The following is a 23,651-nucleotide window of genomic DNA, read 5'->3' on the forward strand; positions in this document are numbered from 1 at the left end:
CAGCGTGAAAGAGATGTCCCTGTACCTGCCCTCTCTCTCTCTCTCTCTCTCTCTCTCTCACACACACACACACACACCTCACGCGCCTGATACTGCGCACGAGCAATGATAGAAACTCGAAGGTTTACATTAATCTAACACGGTTTATAGTTCCCTTTCTTAATGGTTTAGCTAGTTAACTAAATCTCTCTCTCTCTCTCTCTCTCTCTCTCTCTCTCTCTGAGTTATTACATAACTGACCGCGCGGCGTAATGATGCTCCTGAGCTCACTCTAATTGAAACCATATCTCCACTCACACAGGCGACACTGGAACCTGACTGGCTTTCTGCAGTACTTTTGCTCTTAAAAGGGAACGACGGATGAATATAATCATACAATGACGTGAAATACTTTTTTTTTTTTTTTTGCTACTTTATTTGTTACAAAGTCTTCATGCTGTTCTGCGTGTTCATTCAGACGCGTGGTTCTCTATGATTTGTAGATTGATTCATTTATGTGAATCATTTCACATATGATTCATCCTTTGTGTCTCCCTCAGCCCGTGCTGACCCGACTCGACCCTCAACCTGCTGCCCGTTCGCCTGAACCTTTAAGGCTTTACGGTGTTAATTCATGACCATAACAAATCATTCTTAATGACACCATTTCTAACATGACACAGCAGTAAACATGATCCTGCAGATGCCAATGCCCAGAATTTAACACACTAGTCCCTACAGGTTTTCTTCATTACCAGCGCCAGATGAAGTTATCTGTGTAAACTCCTGAGCTGTGCATCAGCAGTAGCGCTTCAGGCTTCGTGTCGCTGTAGCAGTGCAAAACGTGCTGACCTCTGCGCACAGCGCGCGCACATTACCGGCTCGCAGGTGGAAAGTTCATACTAGTGGGGGACATGAAATTAAAGACTTAGAAAACTTTTAACCTCTCTCTCTCTCCCTCACTCTCCCTCGCGCGCGCTTTGGGCATGTGTCCAGACCCCGCACGCTCCAGCGCGCTCCGCCTCGCTCCGGTGGGGGGGGCTAAAGGCCGCGCGCGCCCTGGCCCACCGCCTCGCTGCCTCCGCTATATAAACACACATTGGGAGCTCGCTTAGCGACTCGAACTCACATTGAGAAACTATGTGAAAAGAGAGAGAGAGAGAGTGAGAGAGAGAAAGAGAGAGAGAGAGCATCAGAAAAGAAGGTAGACAGACGCACTACAGTCATTTGAAGATTTTCTAGCGCTCTGTAGACATCAGCATCCGTGCACAAGCCGCAGAGGATTATTCCTTTTTCTTTACTCCTTTATTTAACCTTATGACCAGTACTTGAATTTCAGTCTATCAAAAATAGTTTATAGCTATAAAAATTTTTTTGGGGGGAGAGAAGTTTTGAGGACTTTCGTTTTTCACATTTTTCTCACTTAGATACTTTTAAGTCGAGTTTGAAATTGTCATCAGCTTTCCCACGTGGTTATACTAGTCTGACAAGTTCACGGCAATTTGTCATTCCTCCAAAAACTTCCAACATCCACAGAGGGCTTTGGTTTAAAAATGATGTGCCAAAGTCTTACTTCGACTTATTTCTATTTGGACACAGTTAATTAAAATACCAACTTTTCATACCTTTACTGAACTTTTATAGTTTAGTTTATGTGAGAGATAAAGTTCGGAAAAGTCCATCATTTAGTCTATCATTTAGTGAAATACCTGCAGATTAGAAAAAAGTCGGTGCAGCGCACGTTCCGCTCTAAAGAAAGGCTGAAATCGACTCGAGCTTTCCCGGACACTCGTCGCAATGCTCTTCGGGAGTTTGGACCTGGTGTCTGCGCTGGCCACGCTGGCCGCGTGCTTGGCCTCAGTGGCGCTCCTGATCGCCGTGTCTCAGCAGCTGTGGCAGCTCCGCTGGACCGCCACGCGGGACAAGAACTGCAAGTTGCCCATGCCGAAGGGCTCCATGGGCTTCCCTATCATCGGCGAGACGTGCCACTGGCTGGTCCAGGTAAGCGCAACTCTCTTCTGCTGTGTCCTCTTCCTCACATGTCCGAGCGCAACAGGCGCTCCACGCTCGCCTGCTCCATCGCGCCACCACAACTCACTTCTCTCCCTCTCTTTATTCCTGCTCAGCTCAGGTTTACTGACACTTCATATCAAATGAATGTATTGCCGATGCATTTGAATCCATTTATATTAAATATGTGTATATTTATCAGTCAGTCAATAGGGAAGATTTAAGGTGAATATACTGAATATACTACAAAATTAGGCGTTTTATAATCATGCCTATAATTATGTCTATAACTGAGTGCCATGCTATAGTTATCACTGTAAAGTCTCTCGCTATGCGTCGTTTGTTTTGCAAATCGGCGCAGAGACGCGATGAGGATGCCCCAATCAAATCCCTGCACGTGCGCACCGTGTCACAAGCGCTCCAGCAGTGCTCATGGAGGTGCGCTCGCTTCCCGCTCGGGTTTCAGGATTATCGCTGCAGAGTTTGTCCTGGAAAAGCCTCCCCTGCCATACGGTTAGTGGTCAGTCCACGTGGAATACGCTATTTTCCGCTGTCAGGAGAGAAGCATGCTATTCCGACAATGTGGTGTCTAATTACCGGCTTCCGACGCGCGCCAGAGCTCCGTAGCGATGACTCAGCGACGCGTAAAGCAGAGGTGAGTTCTGGCACTGTTTGGTGATTTCACTGCTCTAATCCCGTAAATCAGATGAGTTGAATAGTCGACTTTGAGCAGGGAAATCACCAAACTCACCAGATTTTGCCACCGCTGGGATTTGCTCCTGCGTAATTGCGCTCCCGGTACGCGTACTTTACATCCCAGCAGAACAGGAAAGCTTTAATGAGCCACAGTCGACGTCGCCTTGTGTAAAGGAGCGCCGTGATGCCGTTCAGCACCACTGATGTAGTCTGCGCTGCTGTAGAAGGGGGAATCCGAGCAAAGCAGCTGAGTGCCACGTTTCTGCGTTCAGCTGGGTGTTTTCCAGGGATGGCCAACTGCCCGAGACCGCTGCAAAATAAGCACCCATTAGAGCATACAGGTTTAGACCTATTGTTTGCTACCGAAAAAAGAGAAATCGAATAGTTATGAAACATTTGTTTCTGCCAAAGGAAAGGCTAATTCTCGCGGTACATGCGGTATTTGCTCCCATGCGAAACTCAATGAAACAATTCCCCTGGAAAGTGCGGACTCATGAACACACACTTAGCTATTTGCAGTTCAACCTTCTATTAAGTTGTACGTGTTTGCTGCTTTGTAGTACAATCCCAATCCCAGTGAGTACCTCCAAACCCTGATCAGAACAGATGAGCTTGTCTGCGCGTAAAACTCTCCAAAACTTGACAGCATCTGTGCCAAAAAAAAAAACAAGCCTGACTCTGTCTGTGAGCGGTTTATTTAGTCAATCAGATTTAAATCCCGGCACACATGCCAAACCTTTGTCAAGTTCAAATATATATATATATATATATATATATATATATATATATATATATATATATATTTTTTTTTTTTTTTTTCAGAACGGTGCATTTTGTTCAGAACAAGCGATCCACCGCGCGCACGTGAAGCTCGACACGTTCTGGTTTGTTGTTTAAAGTGTAATGTTTCCACACACGGCGCTGCAGACTTACGTTCATGTTCAAGTTCTCCACGCAAAACGCGCATTCTTGGCCACTTCCTCGAGTTTGACTCAACACTAGGGCTACGATTAAAGCCCCTATTAGGACATACTATATAGCAGTACGAGGCTTCGGATGTAGCCCTGGACTGACGTATTCATATACTGAGGGTGCACGTGACCAGGTTTACACAATTTATGATATAGTTTTACTTTACTTTATTTTAGCCCGCTAGAGCCATGCAGTGACCTTTGGTGTTACAGTCTGGTGAATGTTTACTGGTTAAAAGGCACACACACACACACACACACACACACCTGTTGTTTAGTTTTGCTCTCTCTCTCTCTCTTTCTCTCTCTCTCTCTCTCTCTCTCTCTCTCAGAGATATGCAGATGAGATTTGGGCTTATGGCCACTCTCTAGCTTTTCGGCACAAAATCTTCTAAAGTAAAAAAACTGTCATGAGTACATGTTACACATTACACTCTTCACTTTACAGGTATAATGTACAATGCGCACATACACTGAATAATTATACAGTGCGTAACTGAGCCTTGTATGTGTATGTTTCTCCTTGCTATACACTACAGGGGGTTTGGTGTGTGCAACAGAGCATCCTTGTTTTAGAATATGAATTGCTTTCTACATTGTGACCATCAAAAATTGTTGTCCAAATGCTGTTGCTGATATTCAGACATAGCTGTGACATATCCTTAGTACACACACATTTATAAAATTGAATATATAACATTTAAAATTGAATATTTTAAGCGAAACATTTATAAAAATTTAATGTATTTATAAAATTCCATAATGCACAGGTCACTCAGCGGGCATGGGGAAGCAGCCCTTTATGCCACTCGCCCTGCACAGAACCCCTCCTACACCCTGATCCAGCTCACTTTGGGTTGTGGAAGGGGCCACAAAGCCTTCCATGAGGGGGTCACACTGCTCTCAGCCCCCCTGCTGGGATAAAGGGCACAAGGCCTGGGGCCTGATCAGCATTCCTGAGACATACATAAACTCATACTGTCTCTGCCTCTCGTTCACTCACTCGCTCATTCACTCCCACTCTTGCCATAGAAAGAGCGATACTCTCTCAGTCAACCGTTCCCTCCTTCACTCCCCTGCTCTCTCTCCCAGCTCATCCGGGATTACTGGGCATGAAACGGGAGTGAGTGGCAGCACCGCAGCATGGCCCCTCTTTCACCCCTGGAACGCACCACCAACCCTTCAAACAGCCTCTTGTCTTTGGGGTGGGTTGGGGTGGGGGGAGAGAGAAAGAAAGAAGCTGGTGGCAAGGGGCTTGGCAGCGCCAGCAGGAGGTGGCAATGGGGAGGGTGAAAGTGAGAATAAAAGAGGTCCCGGGGTGAACACTCACACTGCACTGAACAACCGTAATCTCTCTCCACATACTGTTTCCAGGTCAAAGGGGAGCCCATTCTCCTGGCCCAGCCTTGTTCAGCCAGCTTTAGAGTCTTTTCGGGCGAATTCTGGCACCTGTTCAGAGCTCTTTTTTTTGGCGATTCCTACCTGTTACACACCAGCCTGCCTTCAGCTCCGCATGCAAGACTCCCCATATCGCATTTCCATTACAGCAAGACCCCACGCTTTCTTTTAGCCCTTGGCCCACCCCAGCACCCACTTTGGCAGTCGGGTGCAGGGGCTCTTTTGGGATGATGGATCGAAGAATGACGGGTCCTCCACTTCTCCCTCCTTTATCTACTTCCTCTAATCTCTCTCTCTCTTTCTCTCTGTCTATCTGTCTTACTCTCCCTCTTGCATTATTACCTCAGTGGAGGCTATCCAATGCACAGAGACATTCCAGCTGGCTATTTCATTACATGGATATATTATGTGTATTTATAGTGAAGGTGCAGATTAGCATGGAGGACCCGCCATCCCACGCAATGTTGTTACATGCAACACTAAATCAATAAATATGGCAGCTTCTAGCCACTGAAACACGTAATCACCTCCTAGGGGACTGAGACGGAGATGGGGAGAGAGAGAATGGATGCCAAAAAATGAAGGGAAAGCCAGGGAGGTGGAGATAGATGGAGCCTACGTGAGCGCCAATCTAAACAGGGATTATGTTTTTCAAATCCCTTTGCTTTGTCTGTCATTCTCCTTTTCTTATGTGACCCTTCCATGTCTTTCTGATGTGCTTCAAATAGCATATAAAAAAAATCCTTCTCCTCTCTTCCTCAAACCCCCACGACCGCTAAGCAGCCCAGCGTTTGGGTCACCCCCTTGCTGATCTGAATAAATATAATTAAAAGAGTTTTTGTGGTTGTAATAAAGGGGTCATTTGTATAACATTTCCACAGCCACACAAAGGGTACATTTATGGAGCGGGAGACTCGACCGGTGTCCAATTTACACAGAAATTTGTATTTTTAGTTTGTATTTTAGGCTGCACAGTGTGTGAAAAGGGCCAGTGGAAAAAAGTAGTCCCCTTTATTGCACCCCTTGTAAAATATCTGATAAATTTCTTTTCAAACGTAAAAGAAACTATTGGGAATGGCGGGTTAACCTCTTCATGACCAAGCCAGGCTAGAGCAGAACAAACCTGTCCTGTGTTTTTTAGCGTGCACACACACACACACACACACACACACACACACACACACACACATCTGGTACCTACTATTATTTCAATATCCAATGCGGCAGAGTCCATCTCTGTTTGTTCTTCCATCTATCCTCTTTACTTGTCTCTCTTTCCAAACACATTCTCAATCTGGTCATTTCCTCATTCCTCCTCTTTACCACCACTACTAACCCTTCATTCCTTTGAGTGAAGCAGGGTTTAGGCTTTCCACATAAATAAGCTTGACAGTCTAAATACATGTGGGTTAAGAGGAGGAAACAAAAGAACAAAACCTAAACTCAGCGATGAAATTTTTCTTTTCCCCGTGAGCCTACTAACATCATTCACTTAATCTTTTCCCTTTGGAATTGGAGAACAGGCTCTTGTACTGATGCAGCACTTGTGCAGAATATTCAAGTTTTTGGCTACTTAGACTGTCGATAGGTGATATACATAAAATAAGCCTTCTTCAAATATATGCAAATGACATGCACTGCACATGGACACTGCCATGTGTGTGCGCACATGAGAGGGCTAGTGTACAACAGAGTGTGTGTGTGTATCTGAGTGAGCGAGAGCAAGAGAGAGAGAGAGTAAACTGCAGATTATTACCTCATTGCTTTTCCAGGGTGTGTGGCACTTTCGTGCGTCAGTCGCCCTTTTGGGGTTTTCCTTCTCTTTTTTTCTTTTTCTTTCTCTGCACGTCTGTGCTTCGGTGGCTTCGTGAGAAGGGGGCGGACATTTCTCACCTTCTAGCCAAATGTCATCTGGGCTGCCACACCCCATTCGCTTTCCCTCGACGTTTTGTCTCTCAGCCTGCTTTGCTATTTCCAGAGGAACGACTCATCCAGCTTTTAAGCTGCAATCATTGTGCAGCCCATTTTGCACCATCCCTTGCTATCATTCATCATATTGTTCTCACACTATCTGTCACTCCATTATTGGCCCCAGTGCGCCTGATTTCTAACTGCCGCTTAACATTCTCTCTTTTCTTTGCCACTATATTTTTATGTGTGATATGTAATACTGTTAAACTTTGATTTGCTGCGTTTCAAATGTTTGTAAGCTTGTGCTTGTCAGTCTGCGATTTCCACTTGTACATTACTGTTGGATTACAGGGTTATTTAAGTTACTGTGAAACGCACATTATGAGGTTTCTGTATTTGTGTATGTATGTAGGTGTGTGAGAGAGCTCCCATGCTGCGTGTGTGAAAGACGGCCTTGTCCTTACCCTATAGTGCTGCTCTGAAAACGGCTCCTTTCTCTCACAGTGCACAGTCCAGAAGCTGACAGGAGTGTAGACATGAACACACACAAACACACACACTCTCTTGGAGAGTGTGATAATGAGATTTAGGTGTAAGCAAGAGGCTAAATGGCATTGGAGGGTAGAAATAAATGTACACCCAAACACTCAGCTTTCACAAAGTGGTGAAAGATGCAGCATTTGTTTCTCCTTGTAATGCTTTTTGGATGAATTTGGACTCATGCATCTTTGCATGTATGTGAGTATGCTAGTGTTAACTCCTGTTCTCACACTCACCTGATATGTTCATGTCTTGATCACATTACCTTAACACTGGATTTGGTGACCATCTAACCCTCAGTGCACACACACACACACATACACACACACACACACGCTCCTGTATGTTCGTACCTGCACTCTGACACTGACACACAATCTCAATCCCGTCACTACATGGTCAGTATAGTAGAGGGCTAGCGTTACACACTGGACAAATATCGGTCTTGCTGTTTAAAGATAGAGCTAGTTATGTTTTGAATCCTAGAATTCAGTCCCTTTAGGCTGAATTTACTGCTTGATGACTTTAACCTGCTGAGCCCAAAATCTGCTGTTACACTGATCATTCATTTTCCTTTAAATGAGTTATGATATTGATTACATTAGGAAAGAGCTGAATACAGAAAACGTCTGAGGTGAAAAACATATTTAAAAAGTTAAAGGGAGGAGTTTAAGTTGAGGCATTTTTAGCCACAAAACACTTATTCATTTATGTATCTTAAAGGTTCTTGTCATTACAGAGGTGAACTAGAGGTGAACGGAAGGAGCATAATTTGTACACCTCTGCATTTAGAACAACATTAAGCCCCTTTCTGGCATACAATATAGAATACAAATGGATTAACTTTACCAGCAATGTTAGCTTGCCCATTGCTGTAACATTGTTCGGTCCAACAAATTTATACTTCAAAAAAAAAAAAATAAATAAAAAAATAAAAAAAATAAAAAATCCCTGAAAGTCAGGACATTACCAATATGGAAGACACTTTATTTTAAACAAAATCATGGACAAAATCAAGTTGACACTGAGTGATGATATTCTAAAAAATACTATTAATTTACAATATAGTTTGTTGGTTAATTTCTCCCTCAGCACACTGGATGAATCCGACCAATTTCCAGCATCATCTTATCTGCCAATGTTACAGCTTTTGCTCACATTAGAGTGTATATGGAGCATCTTCACAAATTCTGGATCTGGACTTTTCTGAAATGACAACTCTGATGCTGTGGCTAACCAAACCTTCTTTGATAATTACAATAAATGTCTATTCGAAAGCTGTCAATCAACCTCATGACAGTTTAATGGACCAGAATAGACTTATATTTACATCATGGCATATAAGAACATTTTAAATATTCTACTGAAAACCAGGAAACAGTAACTTAAATTTTGCCACAGAATATGACCTCGATTGATTGAGAAATCCAACTTGCATCTTAAACATCAAAACACATGTAAAAAAAAATATGTGCAACATTCAAAAATGCTTCAGCTGTAGCAATTACTGAAACAGATTGATCACATCTTTCTGTTAATCTCCCCATCACATAAATAAATTGAATGTCCGAAAGGAAATTTACACTTGGATCATGCAAACAACCGTTCACTTGTCCTTGAATATGATAAATACATAATTGTATGTTAATGCTGCCAAACATTCTTTTAATAAATATTTTTCATGTCCTCACCACAGTTTTACTTTTTAGTATAATCGTACCCACATAAACACATGCTCAAGTCGGCACTCCAGTGCCAGTGTACTGAGGTGAAGTGTATTCAGGCCAACCCTCACTATCAGCCAAACAAGCAGGAAAAAGCCCTCCATGCAGCTAAAATTATCCCTCCAAAAGAAGCGTCTGTGTGCTGCCTGCTATGAGAAACAGGTCACAAATCTTGCATCAGGGATGGAGGAGGGGGCAAGGTTAGCAAACAGCTCCAACTAAGCTCCCTGCTGTTGGACCAGTATGCGAGTGCGCATGTGTGTGTACGAGATTGTGAGGTTACAGTGGGTCTTTATGTGCATTGCAGAAGTCCCAAGGGCTGCAGTCAATTACTGTGTATTATAAAGAGCAAGAGGCTTAGCTACTAAGATCTCTGTCATAGCTCCTTACTTCAGTGCTTCAGATACAAAGTTTGCCTGGCATGCATAACTGTACATTGTACTACATGCTGCCAGTGTAGGATTAAGAGGGAATTTTATTTGTCTGTGTTGTCTAGATTTTTCACTAGTAAATCTTAAGTCCTATTCAAGTGGGATAAGTTTTCTGGATAAATATTTGTTAAGTAATGTTGCAAGAGGACATCTGTAATTATATGCAAAAATAATTATTTGCACAGGATAAGGAATCTCTATATAAATCACAGAGGTCACACATGGTCGTTTTATGCATGCTACACACTTCATAGTAATGCACACTGATTGTTTTGAGCTTTATTGTAACTATTTGTTATAGGGTTTCGGTCATTAAAGTTAGTAGGTTACATGCCCATAAATTGTATGTGGGACAGTACTTAACTTGGACAGGACTTAGGTAAAAGACAGTGTAACCTTTCTAGGCACACAAATGCCCAGTCAGTAAAAACTAGTAACATGACAGATTAGGATGAGACAAAAATCCCAGAGATACATGGTAACAGTACTACCCAAACTTCCAATCTAAAACTAACCCAGTTCAAATAGGGCTTGGGCTTGACTGTGTGCAGGACTGTTCTGCTTCACATCATTGTGGCTGTCTGAGAAAGCCTTAATTGCACCGCGATTATTCCCCTCCGGCCGCACCCTGCACTGAGCATTAGCTATTACTCTGATTAGGAGGGCCATTCAAGCCAAGTTGGCCTATAGCCATGAAGCTCTTCTCTGGTTTGCCTCCTTATGAGTGCCATATTCTAATCTCTCTATTTGGGATCCCCCTAGACTAGTGGTCAACTGCCTAATACCTAATAACTACAACTACATGGATGTACACTGAGTTGCCAGTTTGTGACATGTATCAAGAAGACCAGCCATTCAAACATCAGATAATGTTCAACTTATAACAGCAAAGACATGTCACTACATTAACTTTGAACATAACATGATATTTGGCGCTGGGTTTTAGGATCTCCCAAACAGCTGTTGCCCTAAAATTAAGGGCTCAAGGGTTCACCAGAAATGGTACAAAAAGCAAAATCTATCAGGTTTGCTGATTCTGTGGAGTATCATTATGTTTAATGTGAACAGTTCAGGTTTGAGGCTTGCAGTGTGATGGTGTGGGAAATGTTTGGAATAAGGTGGAAAGGGCTGTTTGCAGCAAGATTACTCAGCCATCCAAGTTGCAGCAACTGTGCAGTGGATTTCTGTATGATACAACATTCCTGCACAATACTTCCAGCATCTTGGCAATCCTTCCTCAGGTGAACTGATGCCATTCTGAAGTCCAAACAAAGTGCAACATGATCCTAGATCAGGGTTGTCCAATCTTATCCACAAAGGGCCGGTGTGGGTGCAGCTTTTCATACAAACCAAGCAGAAGCCACACCTGAGTCTACTGAAAGCCAAGATCAACTGATTAAACAGGTGGAATCAGGTGTGGCTCCTGCTTGAGTGGAAAGAAAACGTGCACCCACACTGGCCCTTCGTGGATAAGATTGGACACCCCTGTCCTAGATGGTATATCTAATAAACTGGCAACTCAGGGTATACGAAAGGTAGTTCTGAACTAGTCCAAAAGTAATCCTGAAGCCAGATTACATAACACTTTTAAAGTGACTGAAGTAAACTATTACATTAATGACTACGTAGTTATTGATGTAATTTGTAATCGGTACTGGATTAAATTTCCTCAGTAGCCTAATCTACCCAACACTGAGTATGCATAAGATTGCACTAACAGTGTGTTGGTCCGGTCTAATGTGAAGCTGGGCTGTGCTAATGTGAAGAGTGCTTCAGAGGGAAGTTTTGAACTGGATTATACGCGTAATGATAAAGAAACAAAGATAATCCATGCGACCCCAAAAGTCAGCCTGTGTTTTGGGTCTTGATATGTTTAGGTAATTACAGGTCTGAACACTGACTGCCATTATTTAGGTCACCAGGGTTTCTGTGCTGAAACCCTATACCTGAGCTGAAAGTTCACAGGATGTATTGGATCAACTCACTCACTGACACAAGTGCACATTAGATCACTTCTCCCCTGTGATCTCAGGGGCTAAACTAGAGCCCCTCACTGCTAATCGCTACAACTAATCCACTTACAGAATGTCTGCCACGAACTGGACCTTTGCAACCTTGCAAAACAGAAACAAATGCATGGCGTAATCCTTTGGGGCTAACACTACTTTGCTCTAAATAGGTATTAGTGCTAACACCTCATCCATGCTGTAATATCCTGCTAACGACTCCAAAAGCCCTCCAGCTTATATTAAGAGGGGGAGGACGGGGCCTATGAACCCTGTCCGTATTAAGAGACCTTACTGAGCCTATTTAGCAAATACTTGTGGAAGCAGGTACAGTAAAAAAGTAGACAGTTGTCCTGTATCAGGTTTTCCATGCTGTTGAAATGGGAATTGCACTGACCTTTTCTAGCTCCCACCATAACTAATGATTTTATTGAATTGAATGCTTCGTATTATTTACAGTCAATCCATCAAACAGAATTATTCCTAACCATCATTTTTCCCCTCTTTCAATGAAGGGTGCGGGGTTCCATGCTTCGAGGAGGCAGAAGTATGGTAACGTGTTTAAAACTCACTTGCTGGGCCGTCCAGTGATCCGGGTGACAGGAGCAGAGAATGTGCGGAAGGTGCTGATGGGGGAACACACTCTGGTGAGTGTGGACTGGCCCCAGAGCACCAGCACTCTTCTAGGACCCAATAGCCTTGCCAACTCCATCGGAGACATCCACCGTAAAAAGAGGAAGGTGAGATCACTTTCATGAAACCACTCATATGCATACATATGAACACATGCTCACACAAAGATATGCAAGTCACATTAACAAGTGTAGGTTAGGTTCCCTCTAATACACACACACACAACAGATGTAACTGAATATAAATACACTATTATATGTTCTAAACAGATTCAAATATGTAAAGCTTGGCGGGGTATCCAGTTGACACTAGAGCTGTGCAACAATGGACTAGGCACACAACAAAAAAGTTAGGTGAGAGGACAGATATGAAGCTTGTGGGCACAAGTGAATAGCCAGAAATGAAGCAGGTGGGACAAATAAAAACTACATACATTAACATGAGTTGCTGTGTGATGCATTTAATCTTTTGTATTTAGGGATCATCCTTAGTAACTGCCTGGTCAGAGTTGCGGTGGTTTAAATTAAGCTGCTAGTTTGTTTGTATTTTGGATCTAAACAAATTTATTAGAAAATATGTGGGCAGGTTCAAACATAAATAATAATTGCACAAACAGGATTAAAAATACAGTCCATGCACATCTCTACTAGAGACCAGTTATCAACTTCCCAGTTGAGCAGGAACAGTTAGAAAATCTTTGACTCAAACAAACAGACGGTACAGATACATACAAATTTCTACATTCTCTCTACAATTTCTACATTCTCTCAATTACACAGACCCCCTTTTGGCTTCATGGTTATAAAAGCTAAACTTGGTGTACTTGAGTTCTGTTTCTTAATAGTGACTGAGAGATAGCAATACAGAAGGCCAGAGAGCAGAGTAGGATCTCTGGGACAAAGTCTGAAAAAGAGAGAGAGAGATAGTAGGCCAGATGGAGACAGAGAAGTAAATTTCATTCTCTCTGTCTTGTCCCATCCCTCTTTGGCCCCAGATATCATCTCACTAGCAGGATATTATAAATCCTATGCCCTCCAGTCTGACCTATTGTCCAGGGCCAAAATGGCTCTTTTGCTACGTCTGCTCCCATCCAGGCTGACATGGGCTCGGGTTTCCCTCACACACCTGTCCCATTACAGGGTCAGAGAAGTGTAATCAGTCTGCTTAATCCCGCAGGCCTGGGGCCTCATGCAAGCCCCACTAATGATCGCTAATTAGTCAGCCCGCCTCAGATGCACAAAGACGGCCTTATCTACTCTGAGGCCTGTGGCAGGCTGGAGCCGTGCTAGCCACGTTACACAGACTGCAGTGTCGTATGTATACACATTCATGGTCAAATATGGAGCAAAGTTTAATAATTCACTATTTATGTACTTATATATGAGCTCAGATATATGCTATGGAGCTGAAAAGTTGACTAGCAATAAAATGCTGGTAGACATATTCCATCACCTTTCTGGACAAACATGTCATTGATGAATTCCTTCCTTATGTCTCCATTATATCTGTGATGGAAATTTCCCTCTCAGCACACTTGGAAGCTGTTATAGGATTTATGCCAATAAGACTCAGCTCTTGAACTAATCCATCACTAAAGCTACATGAGGAGAGCCTTGTGCTGGCCTGGGGCTTCTAACACTAAAACAACACTCACAACAATAACACAAACACAGGCCAGGGCAAAACCCTAATTCTTCCTGCTTCTCTAAGACCTTTGGGATTGCTGGCCCCAGGCATGCCCTTGAAGCAAATGGAAATCCCATGTAGAATTTAGTAATAAATAGCTGTTGATGGGTTGGCGTAATTGGACAATTCCATAAGGTGCACTCTTTTAAATAGTTTAAAGATTTAAACTAAACTAAATGTCATTAAATGCAAATCTTATTTATTTTCTGATGTATTTTCACCTTCAGTGTCTTGCTTTGTTCTGCTGTGTCTTAGCTGTGCTGTCTGGAGTACTATCTTCTTCACCTGTTTTCATTGTACTTTTGCCACATTTTCAGCACATTTTTCAAGTAAAAGCAGGTAGAGAGAGGGACAGAGACGGAGGAGTTGTTGAGTTTAGTTCTCATGCTGGGAAGATGATGAGGTCACATGAAGTGTCAGTCAATCATTCATTAAGACAAAGAAAAAAGTGAAACTGTTGCATCCACTGCATTGGCCAGTAGAGGTCAGAGTCTTTTAAGCCTACAGTTTCCTGGCTTTTCAGCAGATTTCCCCTACTGAATAAGGGTTTGTGTTTTAGTTCTGAGAGTTAGAGGGGGAGGAGCGTGGAGCATAGCGTAGTAAGAGTCAGAGAGACGCAGAGAGGGGGTGAGAAAAGAAAAAAGAAGAAAGAAGCCTTTACATTCTGCTCAAACCAGCAGCTTCGAGCTGTTTCACATAATTTAAGACATATGGAAATGATTAAGGCAGGGAAGTTTCAGAAGGGGTGTGTGTCTGTGTATATGTATAACACAAGAAGCCTCTCTTTTTGTAACGAAGACAGAGGAGTGGCTTGACTTTTCTCCAGCAAAATATGGAGTGCCCCAAAGTCATGTGGGCTGGCATTAGGTGTATATTACTTACAACTGTATTGTAGACAGCAGACACAGTGCTCTCCTCTAGGGAAAAGCAAAGCTCTCAAGCACACAAATAAACATGGAATGTACTATTGAATAGCAATGAATTACATATGTGTGCTCTTTAGTGTACAGGCCTTAGCTAAACAGGAGCTGATAGAGGTTTGGCTATGTTTACCATGTACTTGCCCATGTACAACCACCCACCCACCCACACACCCAAACACCCAAACACCCAAACACACACACACACACACTTTTTCCTTGAAAGAAAGTGATAGTGATAATTTGGACAGTGATTGAATGCACAGTGGCTGAGTGTGGGGGAAGGAGGGACAGAGGTAATCTAGGTAAGCAGGGCAATTAGGGGAAATACTAAGTACCTAACTTCACAGGCTGTGATCTCACCACTGTTACATCTACTGTGATCTCTAAATTTTGATGGGCATTGTTCATTCATTCAGAGTAAAGAAGGAAAGAGACACATTTGGATCTGAAATTAGACCAGCACATAAGGGCTGGATTTAAGAGAGTAAAGAGAGGAGGCAGAGCAAAATGCCATGCTGCATAGAGACAGTGAGAGAAAGTGAGAAATGGAGGGAGGACCTGAGAGTTTTGTCACCGGCTCCAACCCGTCATCTTTACAACTCTGGAAAAGTGGGGCAGAGCCAAGGTATTTGGGGTGAGATGGCATATAAAAAGTACTATTGTTAGTTGGCAGAGCTGGAGTTTTTAAGGGGGAACATAGATGTTATTTCACCAAACAAACCCGCTCGAATGAGGCACATTTGAAATGCACTGCTGCAGCCAGGAAAATCTTACCTTCCCTGTTCACTCTCTCTCTGCTGATGGAGAAGGAAACTCTCTCTGTCCAGGTCCACTATAACGGAGGGATGGGGAGAGGGAGGCAATTAAAAGCAAAAAGGTCAAAAATAGTGGGGACTTGTGAGTTAATGAGAATGTTCCATGTCCCGTGATGAAAGGAAAATAAACCAGTGCTACAGCTGCTGTTGTGTGGTTTCAGGATAATATTTAGATGACATTTCTACCCTTGTTTCTTTTGAGCTTGGTCTCACTGTTTTGGGCTCAGGGGAATTGTGGAATTGTGGGACATGAAGTTTTGAAAAGAGAATCCACACACCTGTTTCTTGCTTCCAGAATCCTTAATACATGCTTTTGTATTTATTTTAGACTTCACGAGTGTATTTAGTGCAGGACTGAGCTGAAATGCTGGCAGTTAAACATTTTTGTGGAGGTTGTTCATAATTTTAAGAAGTGTCAGTCAAGGTGGGAGAATGCAACCACATGCTCCTCAGTGCCAGGTCTAACTGACAGACCAAACTGAGCTCCTTAGTCTGGGAATTGTGTACTTATGAGCATTACTGAGGCATACAGACTTGTCTCTTTATTCAATTTAAGGAGTGTGCATAATTATATGGCTGTAATATACTAACTGAATTAACAGAAGTAACCAAATAAACTTTTTATCTCTGGCCAGATATTTGCTAAAGTCTTCAGCCATGAGGCGCTAGAGAGCTACTTGCCTAAGATCCAGCAGGTGATCCAGGAGACGCTACGTGTGTGGAGCTCCAACCCAAAGCCCATCAATGTGTACCGTGAGTCTCAGCACCTCTCCTTTCAGATGGCCATCCGTGTCCTCCTTGGTTTCCGCATTTCCGATGAAGAGATGCACTTCCTTTTCCACACCTTCCAGGAGTTTGTGGATAATGTTTTTTCATTGCCCATTGACTTGCCCTTCAGTGGCTACAGAAAGGTAAGAGGCTGCAGCATGACATCACTCAGTGTGCATCCAATCCTCCCAAAAAAAAATCCTTTGAGACATTATACTAAGTTGGCAGTCCATCATAATTACAGTCTGGTATGTGTCAATGTCTTTGTGTAGGGCATTCGTGCAAGGGACACCCTTCAGAAGGCCATAGAGAAAGCCATCAGGGAGAAGCCACTGTGTACACAGGGGAAGGACTATACTGATGCCTTGGACGTGCTTCTGGAGAGTGCCAAAGAGAATGGGACAGAGCTCAGCATGCAGGAGCTTAAGGTTCGTACCATTCCTTATTAATCCTCAGTTTTAGACGGAGCACACAATATTTATATTCTTTGTTTAAAGTGGGAAGTTCAGTTATCTTCTTCTTGGTAGGCTCTGTGTGACTACGCATGAAGAACAGGGGATTAGAAATGAAGACTAATCCCTTTGAATAGAAATGGCCAGATTTTAAGAATAACTGATTTCAAGCCTGAAAAAGACAAGCCATCCACTGCTTTCAGATTGTTCAATTTTTTTGCTGCAAATTCTTCTTCTCACAGTCAGTTAAAATAAGATTGTACTTCAAAAAATACAAATTGATGTTATATCAGTTCATTTTGAAACTTTCAAGAAACACTTCTCTTTGTGGAACTACCCCTTTGTAATTTTAAACATAATATTCTTTACATGTACAAGTATACTTCTCTTACAAGGTTTCTACTGTCATCAGTGTCTTTATGTCATCAGTGTATCAGTTTTCTCTCTCTTTTTCACCAAAACCCACACCTGCACTGCTTTTTTGTGGTTCCTTCTTTGGGGGTGTTCAGAGAAGCCAAAATGAGAGAGGTCAAATATACACTCCCAATCCTTGACTCCCATGCTCTGACACAAATGATAGCCAACAGCTGATTTCCTTACTCTTTAGACTTTGTTACGACTCTGGGTTAGAGAGGCACGCTGCTCCCTTTTCAAACAGGAGCAGACGGGTGGGTCCCTCAGGCCTGTCAACACTGGCTCACTGGCATACCATTTAAACAAATGAAAGCAAAAACCTGACCTGTGCAGTATGGCTGCCAAGCCAAAGAGGGGAGTGTGCTCCCACTCTCCTTCACAAAACACATGCAAAGCATGAAAAGACACCAAAGGTGTAGTCACAGGGATTGCTGCACTGTAGGCCATGTCTTTCTCTGAGGAGATGTTAACATTCCAATTACTTGTGCTAATATTAATGGTTCAACATGTTGCCTGTAGGTCTGTGTGGTCATTATCTGTCATCTTTATCTGGTCTCTAGGAGTCCACCATCGAGTTGATCTTTGCTGCCTTTGCCACCACGGCCAGTGCCAGCACCTCTCTGGTCATGCAGTTACTGCGGCACCCAGCGGTGTTGGAGAAGCTGCGTGAGGAGCTGCGCAACTGCGGCCTTCTGCATGATGGCTGCTTGTGCCAGGGTGAACTGCGGCTTGACAACATCTGCAGCCTCAAGTACCTGGACTGTGTCATCAAGGAGGTGTTGCGTCTCTATGCACCAGTGTCAGGGGGCTACCGCACCGCCATGCAGACCTTTGAGCTTGATGTAAGTTACAGAGAAGCCATGCTGTGAATTGCTCAAAATGAGTGACAAATTAAAGGGAAAAAAGTGGTTATGCTGTGGGATGCATTTAGCTGGCAAGGTTTAGGCCCATGATGTATCCTTAAGAGTGTAGTTCAATGCAAAAGGAGTTCTGAAAGATCTCTTTTAGCCTATGATGAAACATTTCTATCCTGATGGGAGTGGTATCTTTCAGGATGACTCCACCCTCTCCACAGGGCATGAGGCTCACTGAATGGTTTGATAAGTATGAAAATTATGTAAATTCACTTGCTATGGCCTTCGTAGCCACCAGATCTCAAACCAGAGAATTTGGATCATCACCATCATCAAAACACCAGTTGGAGGAATATCATTTGGAAGAATGGTGTTCATCCCTCCAGTACTATTTGACAGACGTGTAGAACCTATGACAAAAAATTATGCACTGAAGCTGTTCTGGTGGCCCATCACTTTGCTAAGACAATTTACATTGTTTTTCCTTTAATTTAAGTCACCTATCTATACCTACAGGATTCAGTGATAACATCTGAGACAGAGTACATGAGTATTGTTATTATGCAAGACACTTCAACACTAGCTTCTACAGTATAACATTTATTTAAGAAATGTGCAAATTATACAGTAAAGTAGACATCTGAGATACACTGGTCAGCATTTAGGACAGATCATGCTAGGACAGATCCAATATTTGCTTTGTAGCGCAAAAAATTGAAGAAGTGGTCAAACCAAACAAGAATTAGATTCTCCTGGCAAAAATGTGAATTCACTTGAATGGAAAAGGAGGCAGGATACGAATGAAGAATTTGCTTCCCATAGTGGTTCATTAATTTCAAGCTAATTTAGGGGGATTTTATTCCCACAAATTTGCAAACCTTGGATGTGTGGGCCTAGAGAAAACAAGAGCTCACTTACACTGGTTAGCCCCTTAATTCAGTGATTATGTCTTTGTACTTTGTATGTCCATTGCAGACAGACTATATAATCCCAGAACCATACTAATTTTCTCCTGTCAGTCATAAACCAAGCCAGTTCCCTGTTTTCCCATTCCAGGGCTGAGAAAAATGGCTGCAGTTTTCACACTTCTAAATAAGCCCCTCTGATTGGCTGTAGTGCAACGTCCCAGAGCCAAAAAATTCACAAGTTACATCACCAACAAAGATGGCAGACAAAAACTGATCTTTATACCACATGGCAGTGTGAGCAATGCACTAGGCAGCAAGACAGACCATCTGTTTTATATGTATGGCAGTTTTTGACAGAAAGATACTGTCTATGCAGACAAACTGACATTTGCTCATTCACTTGATGTCTCTAGTTTCAGAGAAAAAAAATGCACCAAGAACAGAGCAGCATTGATTGAACAGCAGTGAACTGTCTTTAGAGCATCAATTCTACAGAATAACTGTTGCTTCTAGTTTACAGTTATTAAAAAATGAACTATCAATTTAGCTAGCTAATAATACTACTACATTACGTTGAAAGTACCAGGACTGTCTATAATTGACCACTGCTTAGTGTAGGTTTTAGAATATATTTAATTTATATGCTCACTGTGTTTTCTTCTACTGTTTCTCCACCTCTCATACACAGGGTGTGCAAATTCCTAAGGGTTGGAGTGTTATGTACAGCATCCGAGACACTCATGACACATCAGCTGTTTTTAAGGACGTGGCGGCCTTCGACCCTGATCGCTTCAGTGCAGAGCGCAGCGAGGATCGCGAGGGCCGCTTCCACTACCTGCCCTTCGGAGGTGGTGTGCGCTCATGCCTGGGGAAACAGCTGGCCACGCTCTTCCTCAAGCTGCTGGCTATAGAGCTGGCCGGGGGGAGCCGCTTCGAGCTGGCCACGCGGACGTTCCCACGTCTGGTCTCCGTCCCTGTGGTCCACCCCACTGACGGCCTCCGAGTCAAGTTCTTTGGCCTGGACTCCAACCAGAACCAGATCATGTCCAAGACAGACGAGATGCTGGGTGCCACTGTGTGAGAGGGGGAAAGTGGAGGAAGTGGATGTGAGAGTTATTTTTGACACTTATGTTTAATGTTGTTTTGTCAAGTGGCAAAAATCTAGTGAGTTGAGAGAGACACTCTTCCTGTCAGTTTCAAGATGTCACTTTTGCCAAAAATGTACAGTCTATCTTTTTCTATAAAAATGTAAAAAAAACACATAATTAAAAAAAAAAAACATAAATGTAATGCAAAGACCATTAAGCGATGCTAAGACCATTAAGTGATGCTGTGAGAAAGAGGGCACAAGATGAAAGAATGTTAAAAGGAGGACTGTAAGTTTCAAAAAGAACGAAGGATGTAATGTGTGTCCAGCTAAGTAGATATCACAGGGTATGGGCAAGTGTGTGCTCACAGTGAAGTGAGGACATGAAGAATCATTCTTATTATAGCCTGAGGTCTAGTACAGGGGTATCTTTCAGGGTTTGTGTGTGTGTGTTATTCTCATTTTTGTATGTCTGTAAAACAAATACTTACTTACATGTACATTTGGTTTTGATCATATGTGTGTGTACCTATTTGGAGCGGTGGGGTGGCTTCAGGCATTTAGGAATGTAGAAAACAGTGTAAGCTAGAAAGAATAAGAGGAGGGTGTAATTACTCAGGTGTGTAAGTAGAATAGGAGGACTGTCTAGACTAACCCAATACTATTTTGTTTCTGTACCTGCACATAAGTGACAATTTATTATCATATTATTACTTCAAACAGTGTGTGTATGAGTGTGTTTGTGTGTGTGTCTTAGAGAATGAGAGAGAAAAAGAGAGAACATAAAAAAACACTCAACCTGTGTGCTATTATAATTTTTTTGTGTTTTTTTTTTCATTGATGTCACGTTGAATTCTCTCTGTCTTGTCTCCGTGATGTCAGGTTGCATCAGGTGTATGTGTGTGTCTGAATAGACATGAGACTCTCAAAACAAGCTATATTTTGGGGACGGAGAAAGCTCATACTGCAAAGTGTATATTCAGAAAGATCACTACAGAACACAGAGTTTGCAGGCCGCCATATTTGCTGCTTGAGAGTCAGGATGTTATTCACGTGTCAGAGCAGAGCACTGTTTGGCCTCTGCTGAGAGGGACTGTTCTTTTTCCTGCTGCTCCACCTTGCAACACAATGATGCAAATGGAAAAAAGGTCATTTGATGAAGAAAACAGATTTGCCGATCATCAGTGTGTGGTTTTTTTGTTAAATGGAACCTTCAATGCCACTTCACACGAACTATTTATGTGAGTGACTTGCAGTGAGATTGAAAGAGAGGGGCACTAGGACCATTGGTGGAATTAAAAAAAACCCTATGGAAGAAATTTATCACTTCTTTCACACATCATGCGAAGGATTTTTTTTTTTTTTTTTTATAAAACATGCCACTGATCTTTCTATTATTAATAATTGAATGAAATGAAATAAAATCTGCTGCTTCAAATGTACCGCTTTCTAACAGGAGGTAGATAGCTACGGTAGTATGCAAGTGAACTTTGCCTGTTCTACATGCGAATGATGATTGTGTAGCTAAATAGCGATTGGGAAATCATTGCATTGTCTAATATTGTAATATTATTACTATTAATATTATTGTAATAAATATTATTTTAAGTGTTATTTTTGTTATATTTCAGAATAGAGTTCTAGTATAAATAAAGTTTGTTGGTAAATATTGTTATATTTAGAATGACATGAATGGCAGTTATATTGTAAACAGTGTTTAAATGTTAATATGGTTTTATGTTATTGTAATTATTCTATCATTATTATTACCATCATTGCATTTAGTTAATATTAATAAACACAGAAGCACTTGGGGGTATGTTTATATTGAGTGCCATGCGACTACATGTTGATTATTGAGTTTGTCTGTACATAATATTTTATTTTCTTTTTACAAATCCACATTTCATTTAGTTTAAATATGAATGTTTTATCTCCCTTTTCTTTTTTGTTACAATGGTTCTTAAATGTACTTGGCAATTTTATAAACCCCTGTAATAAACTATAATGTGAAAAGCCACTACATGTGACTTATTTGCTGTTGTAACTCTCGGGTGGCACAGCGGAATAGCGGGTAGCGTTGCTGCTTCATAGCTCCAGGGTTGAGTTCTGGTTCAGTTCTAAGCTTGGTTTGGGTTACTGTCTATGTGGAGTTATGCACATTCTCTCTGTGTCCATTTGGGTTTCCTCCTACCTCCAAAAACATGCTGTGGATGTGCATGGTGCCCCGTAAAAGACTGGTGTTCCATCCTGGCTAAACTCCAGATTCACTGTAATCTTGATCAGGATAAAGTGGGTACTGAAGATGAATGAGGGAAAAAAATGTAACTAATGCTGGTTAAAATGGATTTTTTTTACACAAATATGTAACATATTTAGAAAACAACAAATCTGCTGCATCAACCAAAGAATGAGGCTCCCTGGGAATTTTTTTTCTGCATGCAACACAAGTTTTTGATTATGATTAAACACAGTTCAGTTGTCAACCACAGTTATTTGTCATTGTCCCACATTAAGCGGAGACCACAGAACACTCTTTTGATGATCTGCGGTGAAACCTTGCCTTCAGTTAGTACTTGTTTTCTGACAAAGAAAGAAGTGATTAATTATATTGCATGGCATCCTTTCATGCTGTGTCATATTGATGAACCAGGGTCATTCATGCACATGAAGGTACATTTTTCAGCATATAGACTGTCTACAGTCGAATGACATCACATTTCCTCCATAATGATCTGTTTAATCGTCACTGCAGGCACACACACAAACACTGACTTCCTCTCCCTTTCAAGTGGAGCGGTGCAGGGAACAGCCACAGAGCACAGCTCAGCACACAACAGCCAAATCCAATAGAAGAAAGATGTGTCGACTGGCACGTTCGCATCAGAGTTGGTACACAGACATGATTGGAAAAACACCCACACAGCCACAATTTGTTGACATTCTCTTTTTTTCTTTAGCACAGAATGTACTATAGGCTACTGAGTTATGAAAACATTATTCAAATGCAGTCATATGTGAGCAGAAATGGTGATATTAGGATTTCTTATGGATTATATGAACCAATATTATTTACTGATTAATATAATTCCTTTATTACTTTATTAAACTTTACTGGATAATGATGGAGTGCTAGAGTACATAAGCTAAACCACATGTTAGCTGTATAAAGTTGAGACCTGGTAAATGATACAACAGATTGCTCTCCTGTGTAGTTAAAGTATGACTATTATAAGTAGTATAAGTAGTCAAAAAGTAAGTGTGCCTGGGGGAGCGATAATGACCTCAAGGGGCCAAGCATTGACAGGAAGCCTTTGGCAAAAGAAACTGGAAACTGTTGGAAGCTGTGTTCTAAGTCTCAGATTTCAATCAGATCAATGATGATGATGATTATAATAGAGATTTTTGCTGGTATTGGCTGAGAGCACAAAACAGAGAATAAATG

The 23,651-nt window shown here is 42.0% G+C and overlaps 1 protein-coding gene across 1 annotated transcript; it reads left to right on the plus strand.

Moving 5' to 3' along the window:
• The first annotated feature begins 680 nt into the window (after positions 1-680).
• On the plus strand, positions 681-22,226 carry LOC113540460 (cytochrome P450 26B1). Its single transcript, XM_026936966.3, has 6 exons — positions 681-1,980; positions 12,182-12,406; positions 16,359-16,634; positions 16,764-16,919; positions 17,918-18,199; positions 19,808-22,226. Exons 1-6 carry the CDS (start codon positions 1,777-1,779, stop codon positions 20,198-20,200), a joined length of 1,536 nt encoding a protein of 511 aa, XP_026792767.1. The 5' UTR covers positions 681-1,776; the 3' UTR covers positions 20,201-22,226.
• Positions 22,227-23,651: the final 1,425 nt, after the last annotated feature.

This window comes from Pangasianodon hypophthalmus, chromosome 4, assembly GCF_027358585.1.
Source record: "Pangasianodon hypophthalmus isolate fPanHyp1 chromosome 4, fPanHyp1.pri, whole genome shotgun sequence".
NCBI lineage: Eukaryota > Metazoa > Chordata > Actinopteri > Siluriformes > Pangasiidae > Pangasianodon > Pangasianodon hypophthalmus.